Source organism: Heterocephalus glaber, unplaced genomic scaffold, assembly GCF_053883595.1.
Source record: "Heterocephalus glaber isolate CG9 unplaced genomic scaffold, H.glaber_assembly_v1.0 deba00001733, whole genome shotgun sequence".
NCBI classification, from domain to species: Eukaryota; Metazoa; Chordata; class Mammalia; order Rodentia; family Bathyergidae; genus Heterocephalus; species Heterocephalus glaber.
The window spans coordinates 974,766-999,671 of record NW_028258444.1 but is presented as its reverse complement, the minus strand read 5'-3'; the positions used below and the strand labels follow the sequence as shown (position 1 = coordinate 999,671).

Genomic DNA, 24,906 nt, shown 5'->3' with positions numbered 1-24,906 from the left:
GTAGCCCAGCCTCTGCAGCTCTGTCTCCTTCCCTCAAGCTGTTAGAACCACTTCTAAGGTGCTGCTTTGCTGGATAAGGGGGGGTAGGGGGGGCGCACAGGCAAGGCCAGTGGTAGATCCCTTTTTCAATAACCCAGACACTTGTTTCTATCTAGAGGATTCCTCATTCAGGTTAATTTTCTCTATGTGGGTATGACTGTCGCCTCCACTTCTGAATACCTGTATTAGCTAATCTCTCTCCTTGGAGTTTCCTAATCAGCCATGTTGGGATCCTTTTTCTATTTTTATTTTGAGACAGGGCCTCACTAAGTCACTGACTGCTCAGGCTCAAGTCTGTGATCCTCCTACTTCAGCCTTCCAGAGTAATGGGATTATAGGTAAGTACCACCATGCCCAGTCTAACCACACTTTTTTTTTTTTTTTTGGTACTGGGGACTGAACTTGGGTCCTTGTGCTTGCAAGGCAGGTGGCAGAACCACTGAGCTAAATCCCCAGCCCCTAACCACAGATTTTAAGAGGCATTTAAAAGGCCTTTGTACAAAGTTTTACAAAACAAGATAAATCATAAATTGTCAAGCTATGTAAATGATTAACTACTCTTCCATAATTGAGAACTTTCACTTAAAATAAAAAACCAAACTTACCTTTCAGGGTTTTTTTTGGTACCGGGGATTGAACTCGGGTCCTTGTGCTTGTGCAGCAGGTGGCGAAACCACTGAGCTAAATCCCCGGCCTGAAAACCAAACTTACCAAGTGTGGGAGCACATGCATAAAATCCCAGCTACTTGGGAGACTGAGGCAGGAGGATCACAAGTTTGAGGCTAGCTTGGGCAACTTAGCAAGACTCTGTCTCAAAATAAAACAAAAAAGGCTGGGAATGTAGCTCAGTAGTAGAGTGCTTCCTAGCATAACCAAGGCCCTGGTTTAGTCCCCAGTACTAGAGGGGAAGAAGGTAAAACATTCCAAAATTTCCAGTGAAAGACAGAAACTATGAGTTTGAAAATGTTTTAGGCATATTTCAGCATGGTTCTACAGTGGAGTGAATAATCTATTTCAAGATCCTCATTTTTGATAACAGTAGAAACATGACATTTCATACATGTTAGATTATTTGGTGGTGCACAAAATACTCAATGACTACTTGTCACAGAATTTTTTTTGAAAGTTAACATCATCTAAATCACACTGACAATCATTAAACATTCACACACACTTACCCAAGATTCATGGTATGATACTGTCAGTAGATACAGTGCATAATCATAGTTCTGCCTCTTTAAAGGGCATCTTTAAAAGAGAAGAGGGAGGAAGTCACAATTCTAGAAATTCAGTATATAGAAGAATTTGCACAGCATACAATATATTATCAGGAATTCTGCTTTTAGAAAAATTCTTAGAATGAAAGAATAGACTACATATTTCACAACTTAGGGATACTGAACACTGGTGTTTTTTACCTTTGATTTCATTACTAAGGGATTATTTGTATATGATAACACTTGCATGGCATTTTTAATATGACTGTGTTCAATTCAAGTTCCCTTTACCAACTCAGTGCTAAGAATTTGCACACACATACCTAATGACTTCATTTAAAAAACAGGCCGGGGAATGAAACACAAAAATAGATAAACTGCGGACTGTGTTATGTGCTTGTAGTTCCAGCTACTTGGAAAGCTGAGGCAGGAGAATTACATGAGTCCAGGATTTGAGGACAGCCTGGACAACACAGTGAGATGGTCTCCAAAGGAGAAGGGGCACGGAACCCAAAGAGACAAGCCAGGTGCATGGCTACAATTGCAATCTTGGAACTGAGGGAGGCTGAGGTAGGAGGATCACAAATTCAAGTCCTGCCTGGATAACTGAACAAGACCCTGTATGAAAATAAAAAAATAGGGCTGAGGATTTAGCTCAGCGGTTCTGCTGCCTTCCTTTTAAGTGCAAGGTCCTGAGTTTGATCCCCGGTACCAAAAAAAAAAAAAAAAAAGAAGAAAAGAAAAAGAGCTAGGAATCTGAAGGTTAATCTTTATTCCCCCAAAGTTGATTCTTCTAAAAATAAGCTATATTATACACAATGCTATATGGTTGGTGCAATATTTAAAGTGGAACTAATATCCTAAAATTAGTTAAAACTTCTACATATATATGAAGTAGCATGTTAAGGTTCTAGGATAGTAAAATAATGCAAAGAAAGAAGCAACTGCTTCTAAATTCTTTAAACATTAAATAAAACAATTACATGACAAATGACTTTAACTATGCTGTTTATTCCTAAGTTTATTAGTCCACTTGTGCTGGGCATGGTGGTGCACACCTGTAGTCCCAGCAACTGGCGGACTGAGGCAGGAGGACCACAAGTTCAAGGCCAGCCTGAACTACACAGGAGGGCCCTGTCTCAAAACAACAACAACAAAAGCCCACTTGTGTTTAGTTAACAGTCCTCTGCTCAATAGTTGCTACCATAAAAGATAAACATAGTGATACTTCTTTATCTTGAAAAAAGGCAACATCATCAAACACAAAGTTTCAAATAATAACATTTTAAAGGTATTTTAAAGTCAGAAAAAAGTAAAAAATCAATAATATTATCTGGCATTTTCTAAAGACAGTAAAAGGATTATTTCTAATCTATTCCTAATCTATTTCTTCTATAAGGTAACAATCAGAAGCTATGGTGCCTATGCTTTTATTGCCTCCACACCACTGCCATGTCTATGTACACATGTTCCTTTTCTGTACTGAGACTCAGGATGAAGATCTCATCCATCTGGACACTTCCAAATGCTTTGGAACTGGCTTAGCAGGAAAAAGAGGAGATGTGCTGACTCATTTTTCTGTAAAGTCAGGTCTTTTATACTCTGACAATTTAAAAACAACTAAACTATCATTCTAAAAATAAAATAATTATTTAGTAAAAACATGCCAGTAACCCTTCTTTCAATCAAATAAAACTAATCTAATTTATAAATTCATATATAATACAGTTAATGCTATTTTTGGAAATATCTATCTTAGCTCTAAAATTGTACTTATATACAAAAGGGCCTTAGGCTGGGGATTTAGCTCAGTGGCACCACCCCTGCCTCGAAAGGTCCTGAATTTGATCCCCTGCAAGGGAAAAAAAAGCTTCTTCAAAAGGGCCATGATAAAAGTTCCACATATATAATTTAATAATTTTAAAGTACAAGACTTACACACTTTATAAAAATCTGTTTAAAGGAAAACTTGTTCTATTTTATGGAATGAGATATTGCCTGATTCTAGAATCACACAGCCAATTAAGGACACAAACAAAAACCTCAACTACTTAAGCATTAATCACTAGCAAAGCATATTTTTGTCTTCTAACATCTTCCAAATTTTATACACATGGATATATGAAAATTAGTATTAAAAATAACACTAAAAATCTGTAGATGGTGGTACCTACCTATAATCCCAGCACTTGGGAGGCTAAGGAGAATCATTGAGTTGAGGCCAGCCTAGGTTACACAGAGAGTTCAAGGCCAGTCTGGACTACAGTGAGTAGTTTCAAAAAACAAAACAAAACAAAACAAAAGAACCAACAAACCAAAACAATAACTGAGAAGCCTCCCTGCATACATAAAGAGCACACAAAAAAGTAGGTTGTGTGAGGATACTGAAACTTGAATTAGAAAACTTCTTCAAATAAGTTGACATAATAAAAGGCTACTTCTATTGTCAATATAATTTCTCTAAAAAGGATTACCAGGGAACTGGAGGGCAATAAAGAAGCACAAGGCCAGTCTGTTCAATTTTTTATTCTTTACCTATCTGTTTTGATGGTGAGTACATCTGTAGTCTTGCAGTATCGTTCTCCTACAAGTTTAATCAATTTCTTCTTTGCATGATCATCTAAATTCAAACTGGAAAGTTTCACCTTAAAAATATAAGAAACAAATTCCATCACCTAATTTAATGAAAAAAGTAGCAATGTTATCTATATTAACACTAAACCCATTAAAAATTTTTTTTCAAACTCCCTCCTATATAGAGTTAGCAGTTTGGCAAGCATTATGAAGTCTCATTTTACCTATGGAAAGAAAAACAAAGAGGGAACAGAACATACTATTTGAAATTCTTTGAAAGTTCTGGGCTTGTGCCTTTCCTGAAAAAGCAAATGATATCTCTTAAATAAGTGAAATCATGGTGCTATTTTGCACCAATAGACTTAAACTCAATTGTATTAGCAAGGCTGTACTATAGAAATAAATGATACAATCGAGTATCTTTAATAAATTTCTACCATGGAAATATGAAACCTGTATCACTGCAACTGGGTTCAAGGACATTTATTCTTTAAAAGCTACAGGTATCTCTCATAGGTTAGAATACTGCATTAGGTAAGGGTCAAAGCATTTGAAGTAATTCAGTTCAACATTTTTTAAAAATTTAGCTTCACTGGCTAAGATTTTTTTTTTGTAAAACGGTTATTTCTATTGAATATATTTAGGATACACTGAGTTAAAGTGAATTCTTTACAATAATATTTCTTGGAGTACTTTGTAGGATTGATATGTAAATGATCCTCCAATTTATTGGACCCTCCATCCCACTTTCAGGTTCATGAAATTAGTCATCCTTAAGACATATGTTGGGAAATACTGAATTAGATTAATGTATTTTTTAATTTGCACGTAACTATGACATAGGCTGAAGGTATTGTGTGTACTGATGAATAGGTTTGACACCAGGATACAGTTAAAGCATTGTATTAGACCAGTTTTAGTTAGCAGAGTGAAACACTAAAGCTGGGAACTTTTCTTTAAAATAAAATTTATTTTTATCCCATTTCCCCCTCAGTACCCCTCCCCTCTCTATGTACAAAAGATTTGTTTCCATTTTTTCCTTTTATTTTCACTTTTTTCTTTCCCTTAAAGCTGGGACACTTTATGAAGAGGTTAATTTATTTTATTTTTTCCCATTAAGTTTATTGGTACATTTTAGGTATAAAATACAGTTACATTCATCAATGGGATATTGTACCTTTACATGAGTATCTTGGTTCTTATTTTTTTCCTCTTCCCTTGCCCTCCCTTCACCCGCCTCTACCCTTCCCTATTTGCAAAGACTTTGTTTCCATTTTTTTCCTTTTCTCATATATTTTCTTTTCCCCTTTTTCCTTTCCCCTATCCCTCCCACTTCCCCTGCTCCTTTAGACCTTTTCTTCCTATTACACAATACCAATTAAACATTTTAAAAATTACAATATCAAGATCTAGAAGACATTACCACAGAGTTTAAAGAATTTAAAAGGATATAGAAAGCATATTACAAAAATCTTTTTGAAATAAATTTGACAACTTCTAAGAAGTACCTTGGAAGACAAATTAATGAAACTAACTCTGGAGGAAATATAAAATTTGAATAGCACCTATCAAAGAAAGTATATTCCTAGCTTGAAAACCTACTTATATGACAACAGCAGGCTCATATACATTTTAACTGATAGATAAATTTTTTGATTTTTTTTTTTTGGTACCGGGGATCAAACTCGGGTCCTTGAGCTTGCACAGCAGGCAGTGAAACCACTGAGCTAAATCCCCGGCCCTCGTATTTAGAATATTAATCACTGCTGTACATCCCTAGGGGAAGTATTTGGGTGTAGTCCTTCCTCTTCTCTAGAAGCCTGAACTTCAGTGAATGTGTCTCCAGCCATGGTTGTCCTCTGTGCTGGCTCCCTTGAGGGCCAGACCCTACTTATAATGTATCTAATTTAGCTATCTACAGTATTGGGTTTTTTTGCAGTACAGGGTATTGAACTCAGGACCTTGCACTTGCAAGGCAGGCAACAGTACCACTGAGCTAACTCCCTGGCCCGGCAATATTGTGACCCTCCTCCCTCAAGCCGCCTAGAGTGGTGGGGATTATAGGTGTGTACCACCATACCTGGCACTTTTTAAAATTTATTCATTCAGCAAATGTCTATTGAATGCCTTTTAAGTGCTAGGCCATTGTGAAAAAGAAAATAAACATTTTCTTTCCTTCTGGAAGTTTGCAACTCATTGGAGAAAATGGGCAGATAAATAGGCTACTGTGTCATAGTGTCCTGAGGGTAGTGCAGGGTTATTGAAGCTACAGACAAGAATGAGATGGGATTGACTTCAAACTTTTTTCTTCCTTAAGCAGTCTTTCTTGTTCTCAATACTTTCTATGGAAAATTAATCTGTGCTTGGTATGATTTGGAATGGTTTGAATTCTTCCCTAAGGATTTATGTGTTGGGATCTTAGTCCTCAGAGTTGTGTTTGGAGGACCTGTGTACTAGTGAGAGATCCTTAGGCCACTGGAAGAGATTAAGGGACCCTGAGTTATTTCTCTAGAAACGAAGTTGCTACAAAAGTGAGCCTGAACACAGGCTTTGTGGCTTCCTTTCTTAATGATGTAGTAATTGCATGTGTCATTTTGATGCTAGTGCCATCCCCATCCCCAGTAACAAAAAAAAACCCAAACAAACCTTTATCAAATATTCTAAACAGGTATCAATCACCTGGATGGGGACCAACACCTTAACCGATTCCTTCCAGGAAAGGTTCCTGACCCATCCATTCTCAGAAAATCCTGTGAGTTCCATGTATGCTTACTATGATGACTTGCTTCCCATTTGATCCTGATTTAATCAATATTACCTAAGTGATTGTACTTGTTATCTTATTGACTCACTCTAGTTTTGTCCCACCTCATACCCACCTTGTGATTGTCCATCAGATCAGTATTACCTAAGTGACTACTTGCAATCTTATTGACTATAGTTTTGCCCCACTTTGTACCTGCCTCACCTCGTGGCTTTGGGCAATAAAATACCCCTAAGAAGTGAGGTCCCCAGCCACCCACTCGGGACTCCTGTCTCTGTCTCAGACAGAAACTATCTTCCTCTCAGTAAGCTCTTCCTACTCAACCTCTGTTGCTCTTAGAATTCATTCTTCGATTTTAGAGAACATGAACTTGGGTGTGTCTAGACATGTAGTAGGTTGGGAGTTATAAATATTTCCCATATATCAGGGAGAGCCCAGCCTGGACAACTTAACATGACTCTATCTCAAAATAAAACAGAAAAAAAGGTCTAAGGATGCAGCTTAGGGTGAAGGTCCTGGATGAAAGAAAGAGAAGAGAAGCAGAGAGAAGAGGGGAGGGGAGGGGAGAGGAGAAGAGAAATATATTGCTTTTAAAAAGCATAGTTTTTTTTATAATTCTGAAAGAGAAAATAGAAAATAATTAAATAAATACAAATAAACTCAAAAAGAACATAGGTAGTAAGAATACTGACTTTAAATGTCAATCCAAGACCATGTTCACATGCTGCAGACACTGTAAACTACCACTATCCTCTGGAAAAAATATGCACCAACAATCAGATTAACAGTGTGATAGATAAAATAACCTGCTTTCTACTAACTCTAGTTACTCACAATACTGTGTAAAATTACTTTCCAGAAAATAACAAGATGTACCTGTATTATTATGATTGTGCAAATATATGTACATATAGAAATAGCATATAAAAATGAATAGTGAGTGATTTTTTTTTCCTTTTTAAAAAACTCCCTTTAATGAAATCATAATAATGTTAATAATACATTTAAATTTTTTAATAATAATGTAAATGTTCTAGCTTTTTATGCAAGAGATGGGCAAAAAAGTGGCAGCAATAACTGCTTGAAAACTCATATTCACATTAACATTTTAATGTCCAAAACCCATACAGAACTTACACCAGAAACTTGTATTTCAGAAACAGTTGCATGGCACACACATGCCACCTGCTAGCACTTGAAGGCACTGCAAAACTGTAGCCCTTAACCTAGACTGACTTCAAGGTTGTGCGGACAGTCTTTCACCAAAATTCAAAAAGAATCCTTAGATTTTTTTTTAAGTTGCAATTTTTCAAATAGTAGATACTGTGCTAGTAACATTATTCCCCAAATAATGCTGACATTTCAAATTACAGGAGGTTGTGGTTACATATATGTGTCTATCTTCAACTGCCTATATTTTAACACAAAAAGAGATACATAAATGAAGAAATGTGAAATATTTTCCTTACATGTAAATATGGTACGGTTAAAGGAAGCTGGAAGTTCATGAAAAAAACTAGGTTTGATTAGCTCTGCCACTGCATGTGACCTAAAAGAAATCATTTTGCATCTCCGAGATTCAGTTTCTTCGAACAACTTAATTCACAGCATTTTTGTCAGAAATAAATGAGACTTAAGGAAGAAGCACTTTTAAAGTAAAGTCTTATATAAAAGCTAAGCGTCCTGCATCCCCTGGTACTGGGGATTGAACCTGGAGCCTTCATACTGAGTTACGTCCTCAGCCTGTTTTTCACTCTTTGAGACAGTCTTGCTAAGTTGCCAGGCTAACTTTTGATCCTACTGCTACACCCTCTGACAGTGCTGGGATGACAGGTAGGTCGCACTACGCCCAGCCATAAATTGTTTTTAATTCCAAACTACTTTTATAACCAATGAGAAAACAGTATCACTTTACTTGTCTGAATTTAAAACTCTGAGTATCTCAAAATAGTACTTTAGTCCTATTTGTTACCATCACTGCATTACCTTAGTCATGCTTTATTTCACCCTTACCTACACACCACCACCCACAACACCTTCACTGAGCCTCGAAAGACAGCTACGAGAGTGGACAGAGTCCATAAGGGCAGTGTGAGTCGTTCAGAAGAGCTACAGCACAGTAATGAATGATCTCAGATTGGCAAGGAATGGGACAGGAAGGAAGCGTGATATAAAAAGTGACTCCTGGGCCAGGGATTTAGCTCAGTGGTTCCACCGCCTGCTTTGCAAGCTCAAGGTCTCAAGTTCGATCCCCAGCACCAAAAAAAAAAAAAAAGTGACTCCTGGAGAGATTAAAAATGGCAGAGTAGAGACCAGCAGCAAAATATAGCCTCTCTGGGACCTGGAACTGAGATATCTTGACAACAGAGAAATGTAACACAACACACAGAAAAGAATGAAGCAGCCAGAAAGCTCACCCTGACTCCCAGAGAGGGGAACCTGTCTGCTGACACAAGGTAAACTTGGAGAGGGCTGGCAGCTCCAGGGAGAAATAACTGACAGGGCCAGCAGCACTGGCCCCAAGAAAACCCCATGACTATTGTAAAATGCAACAATACCATGGGGTTTTACCCCAAAAGTGATTTCTGGATGCAGGCTAGAGTTGAAGAAAAAATTCTAGTGCACCATGCACTGGGTTTAATTAGGACCCATTTTGGAAAAGGGTTGTTTTAAGACTATAGACAACTATATTACAGGATTTCCTGTGTTACCCTGTGTCTTAGCTACTTGCTTGCGGTTGAGACAAAATACCCAACACTCACAAGTTAAGGGAGGAAAGGTTTATTTTATAGAGGTTTCAGCTCATAGTTAGCTGGCTCCAAGGCAGGGTGGCATGGTAGACGGGCATCACAGAGGAGAAACAGTTCATGGTGGGCAGAAGACATTAAAGCAGCTAAGTAGTGAAGCAGCAGCAGGAGCCTGCCTCTCCATTTTATCCCTTCCAGGCTACCCACCCTTTGGGTGGTGCCACTCACACCCAGGATAGGCCTTCCCATTATCCACACCAAGAACTATGCCAAACTTTAATCCCAGCATCACACATCTAATCCCAGCATCATACCCTAGATCTAGCCACCTCTGAAAAGCCCCACCTATGACCACATGGGGCTTTGGGGGGACATCTAGACACAAACCATAACACCCTATTACACTGACTGGTTGGGAGACAGCCACATAACATAGTTATGGATAGGGTGTGGGTTTGACATAGACCTCTATGAGAAGTTTAAGCACAGGCCAGGAAGGACACAGACAGGCCGATCATGTGTGGCTCTCTGAGGGGGCAGGGTCTTGAAAGTGCTTGCCTAAGTTCAGTGGTTGGTGTGAACCCCCTTACTGCTGCATATGTCCTACACAGAACTAAGAGGTCTGTTTGTTTTCCCCATCTACCAATGAGAACAAGGATATGCCTGGGCTTGGATGACTGCCACAGCCTGGGATAAACGGACAGAGGGGCCTATGAAGCCAGTGGGAGAAAGCTGTAACTCAGGGTGCAAAGAGGGGCATGGAGACTGGGAACTGCTGGAGTGACTACAACCTCAGGGTGGACACCATGGACTGACCGTATCCAGTTGGTAAGGATGGGCAGGATTCCAGCATCCACAAGCAAAAACAAGAGAATAGAAATAAAATAGGTCTTAGATTCCAATATTACACACTCTGGAAAGAAACTACTCTTTCAAAAACACAAAGGAATTTTTGTGAACTAGTTTCTTTTTTAAATCTTCATTGCTTTATGGGGGGGGATTTTTCATCTTTTTTTCTCTTTTAAAGTTTGTTCTCTTTTTTTTCCTATTGTTTTTACCTAATTGTATTAATGTCCTTTTCATTTTTCTTTTTTCTTTTTTTTGGTACTGGGGATCAAACTCAGGACCTTGCACTTGCAAAACAGGCGCAGTGCCACTGAGCTAAATCCCCAGGCCCCCTTTTTATTTGTTAATAGGATCTTTTATCTCAGTTCTCTTTCTTCCTTTATTTTTCAAAGTTTACCTCTTTCACTCTCCTATTTCCCACCCTTCTATTTTTACTAGTATAATCATGAAGCTTTATTATTCTTTAGGTATTTCATTACCTTCATACTATTATTGCTCAATTCTTTTCTAATCTTATTATAGTTGTTGCATTTAGTAGATATTTATGGTACATGAATATTTTTTCTTTATCTATATTATCATCATAGATCTCTTTTCTTATGGTTGGGGTAGTACAATGGTACCTATTATTAGTTCTTTATTTTTCCTTTGGTTTTTTGAGACAGAATCTTGCTATATAGCTCAGGTTAGAGTTGAACTCACTCTGTAGGTCAAGCTACCCTCAAACTCATGGCAATCATCCTGCCTCAGCCCTTGAGTGCTGGTACTACAGGCATGTGTCATCATACCTAGTGATTAGCTGTTGCTATTAATTGGTTTTCTCTTCATGCCAGTATCTGGATTGCCTTTGTGTCATTACCAATACAATGACCCATTCCTGTAGAACTGGGTACTGGGCCAAATACACTATAGCCTGTGCTCCCAAATAAACAGAGGTGGTCTGATTCTGGGACAGAAGCAAAGTCCTATAGGTTATCCACAGCCAGAGGGCATTAATGAAGAGCAGACACTAACTAAAGAGATCTCCATACTAGCAACAAAGTCTTTCCAGTATAATCAACCTGCAATACTCACCACAAAAAATTTGAGAAGACAATGACACAAAATTCCCAACACTGCCAGAGTTGATCCATGGGAAAATGGTGAGGAGGAAATGAAGAAACACACAGCTTGGAATTATATGAAATCATACAAGAGAAAAAAATGAATAAAGGGCTTGGCAAGCCCAAAGAAGATATAATTAAACAATGGACTCAACAGACAAAATGATCAGTGAGTTTACAGAAGACACTAAGAAAAAGCTAGCTGTAGGGCCAGGGATTTAGCTCAGCAGCACTGTACCTGCCTCGCAAGTACAAGGTCCTGAGTTCGGCCCCCGGTACCGAAAAAAAAAAAAAGAAAAAAGAAAAAGCTAGCTGAACCAAACAAAACATTACAAAGCATGAATGACCAGTTTAGCAAAGAATTAGAGACCATGAAAAAAATACTAAACAGAAATCTAGGAGATGAAAGATTCTATTGAAAGTATAGGCAGCAGAAGGGATCGATGTTAGGACTAGAAGATAGTGTTAGAACTAGAAGATAGGGCTGATGTCAGGTGAAAAATTACTTTTGAGATACCTTAAAAACAGAGAACATGAAAAATGGAGTCAATATCTTTTATTTTGGTACCAGGGATCGAACTGGGGTCCTTGTGCTTGCGCAGCAGGCAGCGAAATCACTGAGCTAAATCCCTGGCCCAGAGTCAACATCTTTTGAAGACACAAAGAAGACTAAGATTAACTGGAATTAGCAAAAAACCCGAAGACAGCACAAACAGCATAAAAACCCTATTTACAGAAATAATAGCAGAAAACTTTCCAAATATGGAGAAAGAATTTGACATACCGATATATGGTGTCATACAGACCACTAAATTAGCCACAGTCGGAAAGGAACCTTTCCACAACACATCATAGCCAAAGGCCCAGAAGCTCAACACAAGAACAGATTTTTTTTTTCTTTTGAGACAGGAACTCACTATACAATTCAGGCAGATGTTGAACTCACTAAGTAGTCCATGCTGCCCTGAACTCACAATGATCCTGTCTCAGTCTCCTGTGTGCTGAGATTACAGATATGTGTCACCACACCTGGCAAGGACAAAATATTAAAAGCTACTAGAGAAAAGCAACAAATCACTTACAAAGGTAAACCCATTAGAATTATAGCAAATTCTTAACAAGCCTGAAAGACCAAGAGAGCTTGTAATGAAGTGTTTTAAGCCCTAAAAGAAAACTTCCAGGGCCGGGGATTTAGCTCAGCAGTTTTGCTGCCTGCTGCACAAGCGCAAGGACCCGAGTTTGATCCCCGGTACCAAAAAAACAAACAAAAAACTTCCAACCAACTTACTGATGCTGTAAAACTATCTTTCAAAATTGGTGGAGAAATAAGGTCTTTCCAAGACATAGAGCACCTTCAGAAACTCATGACCTGAACCTGCACTTCAAAAAATTCTCACAGATATTCTAGAGACAATAAAATCAACAATACTAAAAAAGTTTAACAGAATGAATACAGCAGGCAGGGTCAGTGGTTAAATAAAAGGAGGAAAAAGAGAATCATTATCAGGAAAATAATATAATGACAGGAATAAGCCAATACCAAAAGACACAAATTGGCAGAATGGATCAAGAAAAAAAATCCAATGATACCAATGGTGTATACAAGAAACACATTTAATCCAAAAAGAAATTCATAGACTAAAGAGCAAAGGATAAAAAACAATATTCCGTTCTCCAGGGCCAGTGATGTAGCTCAGTGGCGCTGTGCCTGCCTGGCAAGTGCTAGGTTCTGAGTTCGATCCTTGGTATCAAAGGGGGAAAAAAAAGTCCACTTATAGAAGTCAGTGCTCCAATCACTCCCTTCTGCATCAAAAATTCCACTCTCCATGCAATCAATAGGAAAATGAAAACAAGGAGGAATAGTTACCCTAATTTTAGACAAAGCAGACTTCAAGATAAAACTAATCAAAAGAGGCAAAGAAGGTCAATACATATTTCTTAAGGGACCAATTCAACTAGAAGACATAACAATTATAAACACATATGCGCTGAACAATAGCACACCAAACTTCATAAAATAAACACTATTGGCTGAGTATGGTGTCACATGCCTGTAATCCCAGCACTTGGGAGACTGAGGCAGGAGGATTGGCCCAAGTTTGAGGCCAGCTTGGGCTACATAGTGACTTCAAGTACTATGAGAGAGTCTAAGAGAGACCCTGTCTAAAATTATCACAAAACTAAACAACCCCCTAAAACACACAAACACTACTGGACATAAAAAATAGAAAACATCAACACAATTGTAGTAGGGGACCACAACACGCTACTGACACAAACAGATCAACTAGACAAAACAGCAACAATAAAATATCAGAAATGAACCAAACTTTTGAACAAATAGACTTAATAGATATGGGCAGAGGGTTCCACCCAACAACAGAATATGCATCCTTCTCAGCACCACATGGAACTTTGTCTAAAGTAGACCACATGGTAGCCCATAAGACATACTTAAGTAAATACAAAAGAAAATTATCAATGCATATTATCAGATCATAGGGCAATGAAACTAGAAATCAATGGCAAAAGAAAGCACAGGAATTTTGTAAAGGTACAAATTAAACAATACAGTCTTGAATAATCAATGGCTCACAGAAGAAATCAAGGAAGACTTAGTTCCTAGAATCAAATGATAATGCTAGTAGAATACACCAGAACCCAAGGGACACAATGAAAGCAGACCCATGAAGGAAATTCACAGCTATGAATGCCCACATCAGAAAAACACAGTGGTCCCAAATAAATACCCTAATGATTCACCTCAAGGTCCTAGAAAAATAAGGATAATCCAGCAAAAGAACAGACCCGAGGATCAATGGAGCAGACTAAAGGATGCAGAAACAACTCCAGACATACTCAAGCACCTTATCTTTGACAAAAGAAGCCAAACACCTTCACTGAAAGATAGCCGCTTTAATAAACGGTGCTGTAAAAACTGGGTTTCCACATGCCAAAAAACTAGACCCCTATCTTTCACCATGCATGAACCTAAAATCAAAATGGATCAAAGATCTAAATATTAAAACAGAAACACTAGGGCTGGGGATTTTAGCTCAGTGGTTCTGCCACCTGCCCCGCAAGCACAAGGTACCGAGTTCAACCTCCGGTACCAAAAAAAAAAAAAAAAACAGAAACACTAAATCTGCTGGAGGAGAGAACAGGTAGAACGCTTGAGGACATAGGACTAGGCAAAGACTTCATGAACAAAACCCAGGATGCCCAGAAATACTACAAAGAATCAACAACTGTAAACTCATCTTATTAAAAACCTTTTGTATGGCAAGAGAAACCACCAACAGAGTGAAGAGACAATCCAGAGAAGAAAAAAAATTTTTTACCAGCTATTCATATAAAGGACTATTATTTAGAATATATAAAGAACTAAAAAAAAAAAATTCAGATGCCCCCAATTTAAAGACTCAATGCAAAAATGGGCATCTGAGGGCTGGAGACTTAGCTCAGTGGTGCCGCCACCTCGCAGCACAAAGTCTTGAGTTTGATCCCCTGTACCAAAACAGAACAAAACAAAAATAGGCATCTGAAATAAAAAGACACTTCTCAGATAAAGAGTTAGAAATGGCAAATAAATATATGAAAAAATGTTCAACATCACTGGTCATTCGAGAGATGCAAATGAAAACGCTGAGATTCCAGAAAAAATGGCTGCTATCAAGAAATCAATCAATGGGCCAGGGATTTAGCTCAGTGGTTTCACCGCCTCCTGAGCAAATGCAAGGACCCGAGTTCGATCCCCGGTACCAAAAAAAAAAAAAAAGAAAGAAAGAAATCAACCAACAACAAATGCTGGAAGGGCTGTGGGGAAAAAGGAACCCTTCTCCACGGCTGGTGGGAGTGTAGACTGGTGCAACCACTGTGGAAATCAGTGTGGAGATTTCTCAAGAAACTAAAACTAGAGGTTCCATTTGACCCAGCTATTCCCCTTCTTGGTACCTTCCCAAAAGAATTAAGAGCATGATACCACAGTAATATATGCACACCCATGTTTATAGCAGCACAGTTTATAATAGCTAAGGCTTGAAAACAGCCCAGATGCCCATCAACTGAAGAGTGGATAAAGAAGATGTGGGTTTTTTTATACAGAAGGATGAGCTTCAGATATTTATAGCTAAATGGATGAACCTAGAGACTGAACCCCAAGTGAACTAAACTACACACATGTTTAAATACCACATTGTTTCTCTGGTGTGAGAAACTGAATGTGGAAATTAAGGACTGAGATGTATAATGGATGCTGGGAACTGGGAAGAAAGTGTTCACATGGGAAGGGGAACAGGGAGGAGGGAGGGGGAAAGGAAGAAGGGACAAGAAAGAAACTGAAAATAGATGGAAAAATGGAAACAAAGCTTTTGTACAAAGGGAGGGGACTTGAGAGGGGAATGGGATAGAAAAATAAAATTTATTAATAAAAACAAAATAAAAATAAAACAGTAAATTTAATGAAAAAAAGTAAAGAAAACACCAATGCAATTAGGAATTAAAAAGGCAAAATCACAACAGACCCTGCCAAAATCCAGCAGATTATCAGTAAGTACTTTGAAAAGCTGTATTACAATAAATTGAGGAATCTAGAAGAAATGGATAGAATCCTAGATATTTATGAATTATCAAAACTGAACCAAGATACAAAATCCTGAATAATCCAATAATTGACAATGAAACTGAAGCACTAAATCAACTAAGACAAGCCTAAAACCCAATGATTCTTTGCTAATTTCTACCAGAATTTCAAGGAAGACCTAATGCAAATACTCTTCAAACTGAAAGGAAAGTAGTACTCTCAAAATCATTGCTGGAAGCTAGCAGTACACTGATTCTTTTTTTCAATACCAGAAATTGAACTCAGGACCTTGCACTTGCCAGGCAAGTACGGTGCCGCTGAACTACATCCCCAGCCCTTGTACACTGATCCTTAAAAACAAAGACCCAACTAAAAAAACCACAGGCCAGGGTCTATAATGAATACATGCAAAAACCATCAACAAGATACTGGCAAACTGAATGCAACAAATCATCAAAAAGGATCATATACTCGGGCTGGGGATTGATTTAGCTCAGTGGTTCGCCACCTGCTGCGCAAGTGCAAAGACCCGAGTTCAATCCCTGGTACCAAAAAAAAAATAAAAAAGATCATATACTCTATAGTCAAATAGGCTCCATTCCAGGAATGCAAGGATGATTCAATATACACAAATAAGAACACTTAGGATATCACATGAACAGAAGCAAGAACAAAAATCACATGATCATTGCAATAGACACTGAGAAAGGCTTTGAGGAAATCCAACACCTATTCATAATAAAAACCCCAAAGAGGCCAGGGATTTAGTTCAGTATTTCCACTGACTGCCTTGCAAGCGCAAGGTCCCAAGTTCAATCCCCGGTACCAAAAGAAACCAAAATCAAAACTAACAAAAAACCCCGAAGAAAAACTTACTGTCAACATCATATTAAACAGAACAAAGATGAAAGATTTTTCTGTAAAATCAAGAACAAGACAAGGATGTCCACTATGCCCCACCAAAATGGGCAAATGATAAAATAAGCATTTTGCAAAGGAATACAGGCTCAATTTCACTAGTATTCATGTCATTTTTAAATACAAATTTGTTACTTATAAATTGATTGGTACTAATAGTATCTAGATATCTAGACTGGTGCATGTATAGGAAAATAGGCTTTCTTACAATCTACTGTTATATTTTTTACACTTCCAACAGGAGTTTTACCACATATATCATAAAATTCAAAAGAGCTAATCTGTAACTCAACAGTTTTCTCTTTAGAAAGGTATCTTGGGAACATAAATAGGAATATATACAAATATTAATCTCTATAGCTATTCACTACAAAATTTTTTTTTCTTTTTGTTTTGGTACCAGGGATCAAACTCGGGTCCTTGCGCTTGCGCAGCAGGCGGCAAAACCACTGGGCTAAATCCCCAGCCCATCACTACGAAATTTTAAGAAAAAAAAACTATGGGGGCTGGCGACATAGTTCAAGTGGTAGAGTGCATGACTAACATGTGCAAGGCCCTGGGTTTGATTCCTAGCACCTTCCCAGAAGGAAGGAAGGAAAGAAGGAAGGAAATAAATTAAAGTGCCCCATACCCCAAAATATAGATGCTTTAACTAAATTATGATGGATCTACGATGTGAACTTCTTGTATTTCTCATCTAAGGCTTAGGAAAAGGGTTATATCAGAAATGATCAACCCTGCACTCCTATGGGACAAGGATACAGGTCAGTGTTGGCAGCATGCCTAGCATGCTCAAGGCCCTGAGGACACTCCCCAGCACTGCAACAGCGACACTGCATCCCCAGCCTCAAACACGTCATGGCTCATAACAGATGCTTATTTATATACCACATAGCCATTAAGAATAAAATGTAAGGGCCGGGGATTTAGCTCAGTGGTTCCACCACCTCCCTCCAAAGCGCTAGGTCCTGAGTTTGAGCCTCAGTACCAAAAAAAAAAAAAAGAATAAAATTTGAAAGTTTACTAATATTGGGAAATGTTTAGTAAGTGAAAAAGAACAGACTACTAAATACATACGGTTTTATCCAATCAAAATACAATACAGGTTGCCTATAAACATTAAAATGACCTATTGTTGTTAACCAGTATTATTTCTGAATAGAATATTTTATTCTATGGTTTAAAATACTTACATTTTTCCATGACAAATATGCATTAGCTTTATAATCACATACAAAATACATTTTCAAATAATATATTATAATGATTCTTATTTCAAACAATCTTAACTGGGTGTGGTAATATATGCCTGTAATCCCAGGCAGGAGGCTGAAGTAGAGACATCACAAGTTAAAGGCCAGCCCAGGCAACTTAGTGAGACCCGGTCTTAAAAAAAAAAAAAGAAAAGAAAAGAAAAAGCTAGCGATCTAGCTCATTGGTAGACTACCCCTAGGTTTTATCGTCAGCATGGTAAAACAAAACAACAGAACAAAACAAAACCATCTCTTACCCTTAAGGTTACTCCTCGTACTTTGGGGTTTCGAACAGATGGTCCTGATGAAACATAATCAGCAGTGTCAATTTCAATTGGAAAATGCTTCGCACATTTCTCATCACTGTCTAGTGCAGCTGGCCACTCAGTGCAGAAATCTGAGAATTTAAAAAAATTATCTCAATCATGATTTTGCCAAGTAATTATCAGTCACTGTAAAGCATGGTACCAGACACTACCAAATTACTGATATCACTCTCAGGTCATATGAAACGGAAGCAGAGATACTCTTCTGCACTTTACATATACATCTTCATCTCTTTTCTTCATAAAGCCCAATTATGAAATTAAATTCAAAAACTTCAGATAGATTTTGTGGGGAACAGTGTGTTCATTAAAAAAAGGGACCTATGGGGCTGGGGGTGCAGCTCATGGTAAAGGATGTGCTTACCATGCATGAGGTTCTTCAAAATTTTTAAAAAGGGGGTTACCATGCCTTAATGGAAGTACATCAAAGCTCTCCATATACCTAGTAGGGGTCAATTTAATTCTTCCTTACCAACTGAAAGTAAACAAATGTAACTATTATGCATTACAAACATATGCTAATTTAAAAAGTGAACAATTTGGTGTTCAGAGCATTAAGGCCTGTGAAAAACAATCTCAAATGAAAATCCACTCCCAAATGAAGACTATGAAAGACCAGCTGAAAGAAATGAAAAGAGGCTCTGGAAAAGCTCTAAGATGGAATGGAGATGTAGTCAATAATCATCCAGAAATTGAATTAAATAAAGACTCAAACAGATACAAACGTTAAGTCATTTTTATATAGATCCATACAGTACCTGATGTTTCTTCTAAGTGATTTCTATGTGCCAAAGGAGCTATGGAAAGAGGAGAAGCTTTGTTCTCATATTTGGGGAAGACAAAAGGTGTGGAAAGTTGGGACTGGGTCTGAGACCTAAGCCACAACAGGAAGTTCTGAGCACTGTGAACACGGCTTTTTAAAGCACAGAGGTTCTGAATCAGGGCCCAATTGGGGGGTGGCTCCCAGCCTCCCACAAGTATCAGCAGCTGACTTCCTATTGCTCTATTCCTACCAGGTTAGTGTGGTAGGGAGCATTTAGCTTGCGATGTAAATTCCTAACACTATCAGGCTCCCCTTCTTGTTGCTTAACTGGTCTCACTCTAAGAACTAAAAACAGTAGCCTTCTTGGGTCAAACATGTTAAACTTCATGGACCCATGCTTTCTCCAATAAATGTAGGAAAGGCTGACCATCATCACAGGTGGATGTGGGAACACTTCTGCATGATAACCCAAGGACAGTTAGTATTTTGCCAGTAATATTTCCCAAAGATAATACTTTCTAATAGTAGGTACTACATTTAGCTCGCTTTAGGTTTGATTTTTAAATCAGTCAGTAAAATGTCATTCTGGGTTATGAAGACTTTCTGATATCTGAGACTAATTATATGCTTACAAAGCAAGCATAGGTCACCCCATTCCCTAAATACTGTTTATTTTATTTTTTTATTTTAATTTTTGTTACCGGGGATGGAACTCGGGTCCTTGCACTTGCACAACAGGCAGCAAAACCACTGCGCTAAATCCCCAGCCCTGCCCTGTTTAAAAGATCAATACTGAAGTTACTCTGAAGGCAAACAAATATCTTTGGAATTAAGAACATTTTGACATTTAAAAAAACGAACAGATTAAGACCACTGAGTTGAATTTCATTCTTGTTATGGACCAATTCCAACATTCTGCACCATAAGATGTATCACTGGCAAGCATTCTGTAAGAGTAACCAGTTTGGAGAATACTAAGAGCTTTCGGCTTTGGAATAAATCTTTGTTCTTCTTTTAAACTGTGGATAAGTCTTTTTAATCACCAAATGATAATTATAGTTGCTAAATTAAACTGCCTAGATTACAGCCACCATTCATCTGATAAAGGAATAGACTTTAAAAGCTCTTTGTTTTTATTTAACTTCTGCCACTGATTCTTAAAGTTTTGGTAAATCTTCTAATGTTCCCATACTTCAGATTGTCCATTTGCAAGTTAGATATAAAAACTGACCTACTCTGAAAAATAACTGAGAAAAAATATTTGAAAAGGCTTTGAGTTTTTTGGAAGATGCAATCTAAATCCATAGGCTTGTAGAATTTAAGTACTATAAAAAATAACATTACTTTTCTGAATGCTATATAAAAGCCTTTCATTTAATTATCATTATAAAAATATTTCATTAAATGATCAGTTGCTAGATTATAAACATATATTTAAAAACGTTTAAAGTGGAGAAATGAAATTTTTCACAATGCATAGCAATGCGTTTGATAAAGGGCTTTACAAAGGAATAAAGAGTCATGTATGATTTGCACCAAATGTGGAACAAATTTAGAATAGTGATAACTTCTAGGTCCAATTCCAAGTACAGATGAACACAGAAGAACACTCTGAGGGGACAGAAAACCATTCTAAGGTTCGAAAGCAAAGACTGCAAATGAAATGAAATAGATTTCTCTTCCCTTGTTTCAAGAGTAAGGTTACTATTCCTGTTTTAGGATCTCTGTATTTTCTCCAATTTTTTTTTTGGTACCAGGGACCGAACTTGGGACCTTGCTCTTTCAAGCCAGGCACTGAAACCACTGAGCTAAATAAATCCCCAGTCCTCTCCAATTTTTTCGAATGAAAGTTCCTCCTAAAAGATCAAAAGTAGGGACCGGGGATTTAGCTCAGTGGTTCCGGCGCCTGCCTCACAAGTTCAAGGACCCGAGTTTGATCCCTGGTACCAAAGAAAAAAGATCAAATATAATCACAATTACATTCACTATCCAGTTTTCCTTCCAGAATAATTAAGCTATCTATGAAATATTTCTGGGTTTTATTTTTTTTCCCTTAGAAATCTTAACAAGTGTACTTAACATTTATATACTTTTATGTCAACATGGATATATTAAGACTATTTAATAGTACTAATTCTTCAATTGAACTGTACAGTCAATCAATAATAGCTGTAAACTAGAATTGAAATGTACTTAACCTATGTACAGTCCGATGCAAATTAGACAAATATTTGCCTTTATCTCTATTCACACAGAAAGTAGGAGTCATAATATAAGTGCTGTATGAAACCTATGTTTACACCTAGGAATCAAAAGATACCATTTAAAACCAATTAATCTACAATAATCATAATGTCGTGATTATTGCTATTACTTATTCATTTGCATGTTACATAACATGCAGAGTATACATTGTAAGTATAAATAAATACTCTTTCTCTGGAAGTAATTATTAGCACTAAATCACGATTAAAAGGGAGCACTTCTGGGATGAGAAGCTGGGGATAGGAAAGAAAGCACATGGGACATGCTTCTCATCATAGGTTCTTCTGTTTTTGATTCAGCACATGCATGTATCACTTTTAATGTTTTACAACTTTAAACAACTTCTTCACGATAACTCTTCTCTGAGGTACCCTAATACTGAACCCATTGACTGCTCTGCCACTCAATATCCTTCTGTACTATCTTTAGTTTGAATTATATTCGTTTGTACCTATTGGCAAAACTTCAGTATTTTTATATATGCTTTCTATAACAGTAAGTCCCTCATCTACCTGTGAGCAAAGACTATAGTTCCAACTTCTACTTAATATTCATAATGTCCTGTAGAGTGGTCAGCAAAAAGTTTTTGCAGATTTGACAGCTAAAAACTCACTGAAAATAAATTTTATCATCCTTTAAAAAAAAGAGAAATTTATAACAACTCAGATTATAAGGCTCTACCTCATTAGACCTAAAATTCTTAGTTTTATTTTCAAAGTCAATTACAAAATTTATATTAACCAATAACTTACCTTTAAGAGCTTGGCAGTGCTTTTTAATTGCTACAGGAGTCAAATGCAGAAAATTAGGGATCTAAAGCAAAGAAATTTAAAGAATAAATTATACCAAATAAATTATAGGGTGGTCTCAAATTCTTGTCCTCCTGACTCTTGCATAGCTAGGACTATAGGCATGTGCCACTAAATCAGGCTAATTGTCATAAAAACATGGGAAAGATAGTTTTCTCATAAAACTAAATCATAGGCCCAATAAGTCACATGGTAAATAAAATCTGACAGTTCTTTTACTACACTAATTCTATGACACAGATGTGACCAGTTCAAGAAACAAACTTCTTGGGGCCAGGGATTTAGCTCCGTGGTTTCGTTGCCTGCTGAGCAAGTGCAAGGACCCGAGTTCGATCCCTCGTACCAAAAAAAAAAAGAAACAAACTTAAGATATACATTCTGTACCAATTAATATATGATGATACTCTGGTGTATCTTCTGATCATATAAATCTTTCACCTTTACCAAGTAACCTATGGTAGCAATCATATTGAAAAAATAAACATAATTTTTATAATATTCTTCTTGTCATCAATCTACAGGTATACACAAATATTTCCTTAATAAAACTGAAAGCACTTAAGGACACAGATCACTGTTTAATCATCCCAATTCTCCTAGAAAAGTTAGCATGGTATCATTTCCACTTTACACATAATAAACATTTTATAAATTTAATGAATGAAAAAATGAAGCTAGTAAATCTTAACTGAATAGTTTAATGAAATTAGGAATATGCTTATTATGATATGCTAAAAGGCTACCTAATTATATTCATGGAGTCAATGAAAATTAAGGTCAGAGACTTAATTCCTTCAAATAAATAATTAACATTTACTACCATATTTTTTGAATAGTAAGCATGTAAAGAGAAAATTTTTCCTAGTCTTATTTGGAAAGAAAATATGAACAAAATGAATGTGACTCTAAGAATTATGTCTGATATTTTGAATGCTTATCAGAAAATATTTATTTTAATCAAGAGAAAATAGGGACTGAACACTGGGACTACAGGATAGATAACTTCATTTTCTGTACTTTTATTTTTGAAATATTAACCTCAAGATTCCAAACAAAATAATAATACCTAATGTTTACAAGAACTTACAGGCATTGTTCTAAGTACTCTAAGTTAATAAGCATAAGTGCTCAGTTAATAAGCATATTCAATTATATCACCAGAAATAGATGTTTGGAATTTTGTGTTTATTCACGACTATCGGCATTATAATAAATGTACTGCTAGTCTCTCTCATTCAATGACATTTTTCAAAGACATTTTTAAGTTCTTTTCTTTTCATTTGAAGATTTCTTTCCCTCAATGTTTGCTTTCTTGTGTCTCTTGAAAGGTTTTCATTTCCAAATTTTCTTTACCCATCTCCAGCAGAAAAATAGCACTTCCCTCTGTTCCTGTCTCATTTTTTTTTTTTGGTACCGGGGATCGAACTCAGGACCTCGCAGGAACCTGTCTCATTTTTTAACATCATCTTTTAGCAAATTTTTCTTTGCTTTTCACAAAGACTCTTACCTAATGGGAAAGAACTCATTTCCTACTGTATAACTTCTATTATAAGTACTGTAAAAGAACCATCTATGATACGCATGCCCAGATTAAGTATCTGTATTTTCTTTAAAAAAAAAAAAACAGAGCTGAGGATTTAGCTCAGTGGTTTCGCTCCCTGCTGTGCAAGCACAAGGACCCGAGTTTGATGCCTGGTACCAAAAAATTAAAAAAAAATTAAAAAATAAAAATAAACAAACAAAACCTTAGTTCATAAATCATATAGATGCTACCAAATGAAACATTTAAAATGACATATTTCTCTTTAAGTAGTAAAGAAGTTAAAGTTTGTGGGCTATAACAATATTATTAAGTAATATTCTACCCTTTCTGGAAAGTCAATTTTAAAAGTGGAACCTTACTTCCCAATTCTAACTTTAAGATTATTTCTCTTCTCTTAGTTCCATTTAAAGGATACAACATAGGGCCAGGGATTCGGCTCAGTGGTTCCAGCGCCTACCACCCAAGTGCAAGGTCCCGAGTTCAATCCCCGGTACCAAAAAATAAATAAAGAAATAAAGAATACAACATAGAGAAGATACAACAGAAAAGGCCACAAAAGAAATCATATGACCGATTAATTACATTCTTACCTGCCAACAATTATCACCTGGAAAAAACTTTAAAGCCTCCGTAAGCTGCTATGTTCTGAATCCTAAAGTATAAGAGTATCAGTGGAGGGAAGGTCAGCATTCATTTAAGTATTAGTTTTAGCCAATGAACCAGCAACTTATCTTACCTTTAGAAGTTCTAGATTTCCTTCCTTTGCCATAGGAACACCCTTTTTTACTGGATAACCCATCCGAACAGGGAGAGGCACTGCAGAGGGCTTAAAGGGCACTGCAACAGGGTAAACACTAGGCCAGTCCTGGTCAACAGCCATTTTCTCTGTTCTAGGAGGTAGTGCCTAGGAATCATAAAATACTTAAGATTTTAAAAATATGAACATATTCCCTAATTTTAAAGCAAAAGCTGCAATTATGAGAAATAAAAACTAATTATAAAATCTAGGGGCCGGGGATTTAGCTCAGTGGTCCCGCCGCCTGCCTCGCAAGCACAAGATTCCGAGTTTGATCCCCGTACCAAAAAAAAAAGAAAAAAATCCAACTATATAAAATCTAACTTCCAACTAATCTGCTGCTATGTGAATGAAAAAACAC

At 37.0% G+C, this 24,906-nt stretch overlaps 1 protein-coding gene across 2 annotated transcripts in view; it reads right to left on the bottom strand.

Moving 5' to 3' along the window:
* The window catches only part of Mrps35 (mitochondrial ribosomal protein S35), a 51,629-nt gene that overhangs the window by 18,807 nt on the left and 7,916 nt on the right, over positions 1-24,906 (bottom strand). For both annotated transcript variants that reach the window (XM_021252093.2, XM_004874681.4), the window contains exons 3-7: positions 24,486-24,653; positions 22,150-22,210; positions 18,301-18,440; positions 3,792-3,901; positions 1,218-1,287 (exon numbers count right to left, since the gene is read on the bottom strand). In XM_021252093.2, coding sequence (XP_021107752.1) covers positions 1,218-1,287; positions 3,792-3,901; positions 18,301-18,440; positions 22,150-22,210; positions 24,486-24,653 — 549 coding nt within the window. The remainder of the gene's footprint in view (positions 1-1,217; positions 1,288-3,791; positions 3,902-18,300; positions 18,441-22,149; positions 22,211-24,485; positions 24,654-24,906) is intronic.